This window comes from Octodon degus, unplaced genomic scaffold (genome assembly GCF_000260255.1).
Source record: "Octodon degus isolate 3935 unplaced genomic scaffold, OctDeg1.0 scaffold00138, whole genome shotgun sequence".
NCBI classification, from domain to species: Eukaryota; Metazoa; Chordata; class Mammalia; order Rodentia; family Octodontidae; genus Octodon; species Octodon degus.
In genome coordinates this window covers 2,430,527-2,437,773 of record NW_004524714.1, presented here as the reverse complement: position 1 = coordinate 2,437,773, position 7,247 = coordinate 2,430,527, and the positions used below count along the sequence as shown (strand labels likewise).

The 7,247-nt window shown below is 54.4% G+C and overlaps 1 protein-coding gene across 3 annotated transcripts in view; it reads right to left on the bottom strand.

Moving 5' to 3' along the window:
* Positions 1-453: 453 nt before the first annotated feature.
* Positions 454-7,247, bottom strand: part of Sh2d3c (SH2 domain containing 3C) — a 29,492-nt gene continuing 22,698 nt past the window's right edge. For 2 of the 3 annotated variants that reach the window (XM_004641542.2, XM_004641544.2), the window contains 6 exons: positions 6,189-6,724; positions 4,637-4,752; positions 3,956-4,127; positions 2,225-2,336; positions 1,835-2,041; positions 454-1,042 (listed from right to left, as the gene is read on the bottom strand). In XM_004641542.2, coding sequence (XP_004641599.2) covers positions 867-1,042; positions 1,835-2,041; positions 2,225-2,336; positions 3,956-4,127; positions 4,637-4,752; positions 6,189-6,724 — 1,319 coding nt within the window. In that variant the 3' untranslated portion in view covers positions 454-866. The remainder of the gene's footprint in view (positions 1,043-1,834; positions 2,042-2,224; positions 2,337-3,955; positions 4,128-4,636; positions 4,753-6,188; positions 6,725-7,247) is intronic. The other variant, XM_004641543.2, reaches the window with a different exon arrangement.

Here is a 7,247-nt window from a genome sequence, read left to right as displayed (position 1 = left end):
TTTTTTGGTGGAATCCTTGATTTCTGAATCCCTTCCATCCCAACTATCTCAGAGCTTTGGTTGTGTGTTCTGTGGAAACTGTTGCTGAAGCCTCCTGAGGCAGGCAGGCAGTGGGACAGAGGACGGCAGACCAGTCCTTGCCCACTGGGTTGGAATTTGCTATTGTCTGCCCCACCAAGTGTGAGCTCCCCCAGGCAGGGCTTGGGTTAGGTTTTTGTTTACTTGTTTGCTTGGTTTTTTGGGTACCGGGAATAGAACTCAAACCATGCACTCTCAGGAGGCAAGTGCGATGCCACTAAGCTGTATCCTGGCCCTGGGTTCGGGATCTGTTGCAACCCAGCTCTGAGTCCAGTCTAGAATGGACCAGGTGCTAACCAAAGAAGTATTCACTAATTGCCATTTTGCACCCCTTAAAAAAAAAAAAAAGTGCTTCTTTCCACCCCTGGAGTCAAAAGAAAGAGTCATAAAAGTTTATTATATGAAAGAAAGGACATAGCTCTGTACATCTATTTACAGGTATGCGGCTTATTTACAGCGGTGCAGCGGGGGCAGAGGCCTGTTGTGGAGAGGAGGCCTGGGGACCTCCATGGCTCGAAATCAGGGAACCTCGACCAAAAGGGGGACAACAGAAGCCGGTGGGAGGAACAGGGCTTCCTGTCCTTCCTGAGGGAGACTCGGTGAGTGTGTGGCAGTGGGACAGAGCCCAGAGTCACGCAGGACCCTGGAGGAGGTGCAAGGAAGATCCCGGAGTTGAACCCAGAACATTCCTGGGCTGATCACAGTGTCCCTGGGGTGCTCTGGGGAAGGTCTGTGCCCTTCTGTCCCCAGTGCTGCCTGCCACAGCAGAGGGGAGCAGTCCCTGGGGGTCACAGCTCGCTGGAGCGCACGGCAGGCTCCAGCTTGTGGGACAGGGCGGTGAGGACCTTGTCGAACGTCTCATAGCGCCGGGCCTGGCTGCTGCTGGCGCCCTGGCTGCCCCAGAGGAGACGCATCTGGAACTCAGTGCTGAACACCTCCAGCAGCTCCGGGCGGGGCTGGAACCCTGCAGGGCAGGGACACAGGGTCAGGGACCACAGGGCTGGAGCCTCCGCACCACCAATGCGCACTGGTAGGGAGCCTCCTAGGCACCTCAAGACTTTGGTCAACAAGGCCTTGCGCATCAGCACCTCATCTTTCCTACTGTTTATAACATATACTTTCATACACTTTCTAGATGACTAAAAGTTTACAGTGATGTTATTGTTTTTAGTGTTTTGAGATGGGTTTTACTATGTAGTTCAAGCTGGTCTTGAACTCATTATGTAGCCCAAGCCCATCTCAAGCTGATGTTTATCCTCCTACCTCAGCCTCCTGAGTGCTGGGATTACAGTAATGTGCCACCACATCTGACTACCTCCTGGTAATTTTTTTTTAATCTTAATTTTTCCCAGCTGCGGTTTCTAATTTGTCTTCAGTGAAATTTTGTGACTTAATGCCAAAAACAGTAAAAGAAAAATTGAGCCACCTGCTCTCTGTACCTTCCCAGACAGGGAGTTCTGGGCTCCCTGAAAATGGGCAGGTCTGCCTCCAGACAGGCCTATCATAGATAGGAACTTCACAGATGCCCACTTCACAGACGGGAACACTGAGGCTCAGCAAAGCATTACAAACAGGTAGGGCGCTGAGTCATCCCATGTCTGCCCAGCCCACTAACAACTGCTTGGTGACCTGAGAGGGAGGAGCAAGGAGTCGTGGACACAGGGCAGGACAGAAGGACAAGGACTGTGCCTTGGGGCCTCAAGGACCTGAGAGGAGTGTAGGGGGAGACACAGGGACCCAGACTGCCTCCACTCACCCTGCAGCTTGACCTCAGCGTTGGTGTGGTACAGGCCTCCGTGGTGTGCCACCGTGCGGGCAGCCTCTAGGTGCGCCAGCACCACCTCCACGCCGTGCTCCGTGCTGCCCCAGGGCTCTGGGCCCTCGGTGGGCGCTGAGTCGCACTCCAGCAGCGTGATGAGCGGCAGCACATGCGGAAACGTGGTGTTGCTCAGCGGTGGACCTTCTGTGGGCACAGCGGGTGGTCAGCGATGTGCCCACTGCGTTTCCGGGGCTGGGGTCCCAGGATCCCCCACAACCCTTTCCTTTCAGAACCTCCGGGTGAGCTCCAGGCCTCAAGCAGCCCAGGGGGCTGAGCCCACACTGAGCTAGCACCTGTGCCAGGTCACCTAGCAAGGCAGACCCGTACCTTTGCCCTCATTGAGGCTCTTGAGAAAAGGCTTGAGCTTCTTTTCGTATAGGATGGCGCCCTCTGTGTGTCGCTGCCGCAGGGTCACCCACGTCTGCTCTAGCCGGGAAATCTGGGGGGAGGACACACAGTCTGAGACAGTCCAGGGAGGGGCCGGCAGGAGAGCCCACGTCACAGGGCAGGGAATGAGGCCCAGAGAGCGTAAGGACCTGCCTGGAGATATTCCAGGATACAGGGCAGAGCTCGCGTTGAACCCTGAGCCCTGCTGTCCTCCTCCATCCTTTTGTTTATTAGGTCCAGGAAAGACCCGCACTTAGCCTGCATCAAATCCTCAATTGCCAGATGTTGTGAGTTCAAGCAAATAAATACTTTTGCCTCACTTGCCCCATTAAATATTTTTTTACTTACTAAGTTTATTTATTTATTTAGGTGGAGTTTTTTGTTTTGTTTTTATTTTTTATTTTTATTTTTATTTTTTTATTTTTCCTCGAATGGCTTCAGGGCACTTTTGGCCAGCGGGAGAGTTGTGAGGTTCGAACTCCAGCAACCTGAGGCTGAGAGCTTTATTGAAGCAGCCACTTAAAGGCCTGAGCGGGGCTGGAGAGATGGCTCAGTGGTCTAAAGCACCTACTTGAAACAAGCTTGGCAAAGCACAGGGACCGCGGTTCGATCCCCAGCACCACATGCCAGCCAGACCCGCCCCCTGGTGGGCTGAGCTGGCCACACACACACAATAAATAAATGTAATAAAAAAAAAAAAAAAAAAAGGCCTGAGCTAGGGCCATGCCCCCCCCCCTTTTTTTTTTTTTCCGTTTTGTTTTGTTTTTAGACCAGGCCTCACTATATAGTTCTAACTGGTCTTGAATTTGTGGCAACCCTCCTGTTTCAGCCTCCTGAGTACTGGGATTACAGGCCTGTGCCAACACAACCAGCTTGTTTATTTAGGTCTTTTGAGACAGGGTCTTGCAATGTACTAGCTATAGCTGGGCTTCAGCTTACTGTGTAGCCCAGGCTGGCCCCAAACTCCAGATGACTTCCCTGCCTCAGCCTCAGAGTGCTGATAAATATTTAGCATATTGCCAGGCATGGTGGACACACCTGTGATCCAAACACTCAGGAGGCAGAGGCAGGAGGATTGCAGTTCAGGGCCAGCCAGGGCTACTTAGTGAGAGTCTGTCCCCAAAACAAAGAAATAAACACACGCTTAGGGTAGCTCCCAGCATGAAGTTATAGCCATTTTGTGTGTGTGTTTTCTGTGATGAATCCCAAAATCTCATGCATACTAAGCTAGTGCTTAAACACTGAGCAACATCCCAGCCCTTTCTGTTTGTTGTTGTTGTTTTTGGTGGAACCAGGGATTGAACTCAAGCCCTTGCGTTTGCCAGGCCAACGCTTATTCTGCTGAGCCATCTCCCCAACACCTTGTTTTTCATTTTGAGACATGATCTGTTTGAATTGCCCAGACTGGCCTCCTACTTGTCACCCTCCTGCCTCGGCCTCCAGAGGAGCTGGAGTTACAGGTGCGTGCTACCACGCCTGCCTATGTGTACTCTGGGGAATCTGAGGCCCAGAGAAAGGGAAGAGCTTGGTCCAGCCAGCACTGGAGGAACTCGGTTCTCCTGGTTAGTTTCTCACCAGCGATGCCTGGAAGCTCACAAAGCTTTGTCTCTTTTCACGCTACCTCCCCAAAGGCCCCTCGTCCAAGCGGTCTAGTAGAGGGCCTCTCAGTACCTGCGCCATGTCCAGGGCGCTCATGACGGCGGCGAAGCTGAACATATTGCCCATGGTCCCCCGCAGCTCTGCAGCCAGCTGGATTGTCTTGTGCAGCAGCGCCGCGCGCTCCTCCGCCGAGCCGGTGCAACCCAGGATGTCCACCGCAAGCATGATGGACATGGTGTGGAACCTGTAGGAGCGGGTGGGTCAGGAGGCAGGGCGGGGCCCCTGCCAACGCCTGTCACAGGGCGCCGCGGGGCAGAGAGGTTGCAAAGGGTCCAAGCATTGGGGGCGTAGCCAGAATGAGGGACAGCAAGGCTGGGGCTTCTGATTAGTCAGTGTAAGTGAGGGGCGGGACCAGGACGCCAGGAAAGGGGGGGTCTTATGATTGATGAATGGAATTCATTGAGCAAAGATATTTTAAGAATGAACAGAGAGAGGTCAGAAATGATGGGCGGGGCCAAGGTTGATGGGCAGGGGACGTGCACCGAGCACCCAGAGGTAAAAACTTCAAAGTTTCAGAAAGCAGGAATGCTTTGAGCAAGACACTGCGAGGTTGCGACTGGCCGGCTGGATGGGGCTGGGGGGCGTGGCAGAACCCCCGGGGACCAAGGAGAGTCCCCCTTGCCAAGAGCCGTGGCCGAAGGCGCGAGGCAGCCTGAGTCCCTGAGACCTCCCCCCCGACCGGCGCTGGCTTACCTCTCCAGCAGGTCTAGTCGGAGCTGCCGGCCATGGGGGAGGGTGAGCAGCTCCATGCCCCAGCGGACTCCCATTAGGGTCTGCATCTCCTTGGTAACGCCCAGTATCCTAGCAACCTGCAAGGACGCCCAGAGGGCTGATTAATTTCCTGTCAGGGTTGACCCGAGCCATCTGAGAGTCCAAGGCCTCTAAGACGGTAGCACGGCTGAGAGGCCGGTTTGAATCCCAACTCCACCACTAATCGTCAGGCATATAGCAAGAGAGTCTACTTTTTTGAGCAGGTCTCAGTTTCCCTACCTGTGAAATGGAGGATAAGTGGGGAAATGCCCAGGGTGCCTAACGTGTTAAATACTCAGCTCGGGTTAAGGACTAGAACGCCTGTTTTCCAGAGGGCAGCCTTGAGGCCAGGGAGGAAGAGGCTGCAGAAGTCATCCGGGTTTCTCCCTTCCTGCCCAGGCTTTTCGTGGAGCAAGGTCGCAGCCTTGATTCCTCTCGCTTCCAGAGCTCTGAAACCAGGGTGACTAGGCAATCGTTCTTCCCAACCCACGGAGGGAGACGCAGGGGCGCAGGGAGAACGTGGGTCCTTAGACGCACAGCAGAGGTCCCCCACGACTTCTAGCCAGAAGGGAGTTTGTTGATTCTTCCACAAGGGGGCGTGGGGGCGGGAGTCGGGCTTTGCGTGTTCTGGACCCAGGAGCAACTTTCATTAGGTAGGCTCTGGTCACACGGAAGTGTCCCCAAGTGCAGGGACATGTGCTTCAGGTTACTCCATTCCTGTACTAAACCGCGAGTGTCTTGATTTTTTTTTTTTTTGGTGGAGGTGGTACTTTTTATTTATTAATAATTTTGAACTAGGGTCTTGCTTGCTATGTACCTCAGGCTGCTCTCAAACTGGTGGTGCTCTTCCTGCCTCTATTTCCCATATTCTGGGATTACAGGCGTGTGTCACCATGCCCAAGTTGGACTCTTTCTTTTTCTCTTTTCTTTTCTTTCTTCCTCTCCCTCTTTCTTCTTCTTCCTTCTTCTTCTTCTTCTTCTTCTTCTTCTTCTTCTTCTTCTTCTTCTTCTTCTTCTTCTTCTTCTTCTTCGTCCTCCTCCTCCTCCTCTTCCTCCTCCTCTTCCTCCTCCTCCTCTTCCTCCTCCTCCTCCTTCCTCCTTTCTCCTTCCCCTTTTCCTTCTCCTTCTCCTTCTCATTTTTCCCCCTTCCCCTTCCCCTTCCTCTTCTTCTTTTTAGAAAAGAGGCCAGAGGTGATAGTGCTCTCGTGCATCCCAGCATTCTGGGACTAAGGCAGGAGGACCTCAAGTTCCAGCACAACCTGGGCAATTTAGCAATTAAGCGAGACACTGACTCACAATAAGACATTTGGATGGAGCTCAGTGGAGAGAACTTAGGCTCAGCCCTCAGTACCACTGAATAAAATAAAAGGAGAAAAGAGAGGCAGGAGCAGCACTGAGTCTGAGTGGGAAAACAGCACGACTGGAATTCGGGAACCAGCCCCTCACCCCCTTGACTCGGGTCCCCAGGCCACTGCAGGGCACTGCCAGCACTCACCAGGCAGTCGACCTTGGTGACATGCCGGGCCAGCGTGCGGGCGTCCACCTCGGCCAGCAGCTCCTTCACCTTGCGCAGCAGCCCCACCTCCAGGGGCCTGTTTTCTTTGGGGATCAGCAGGGACTGGAAGGTGGCCAGGTTGAAGGAGGAGGTGGCTTCCACAACTGGCGCAGTGAAGCCCTTGCCCCTGTCCCCCTCAAGGGTCCCACTTTCCGACAGTTCCTTTAGCTTTTCCCCATAGCTCCGAGCTTGCCTACTGGAGGTCTCAGCTGTGGCCCACTCGCGGCTGCCACGTGCAGGGGGCTTCAGCTGGCAGTAGTGGCCAGAGTCTGGGTCGCTGTAGCTGCTGAGTGACGGCGACGGGGAGGCCTTGCCGAGGCTGTGATTGGGGCTGGCATGGGTGGCCTTGTCCAACTCCCCGAGGGGCTTTGGGGCACTTCCTGAACTCAGCTGGGGCTCGCTGGAGCGGCGGGCAACGGGAGAGGCTGGTGGTACAGTGGTGGAGGGGGCTGCAGGGGCAGCGTGGGCTCGGGTGACTGCGGGGAGGAGACAGAGGTCAGGTCATTGTCGCACCAAACAGAGTGGGGTCCCCAGTCCCTGATGGCCACATGGGGTGACACCCGCCTCTCACATGGGTGGCTGCAACAGCCTTCGGTGACTCTGAGGCCCCTGGCTGATGCCTGAGCTGCTGTACCTAGTAGCCACAGGGCCACTTGGAGGAGGAGGTTTGCAGAGAAGCCAAGCCTACAAGAGCCTGCAAGAGCCAGATGCTCATGGGACGGCTTCTTGGTGAGTGGGCAACAATGATTTGCCCAGTGCACATGTGGCTGGGGCTGGTGACTTACTGGGGTTAACACCAGTAAATGACGCTAAAGGCACTGGCACAAGTCAAAGGTGGGGCTGCAGCCCTGTGGATCCTAGCACCCCGAGAGGCTGAGGCAGGAGGACCAAAAGTTGGAGTCTAGGCTGGGCAATTTAGGGACTCAGCAAGACCCTGTCTCAAAATAAAAATGAAAATGAAAATGAAAAATGATCTGGGGATGTAGGCCAGTAGGAAGG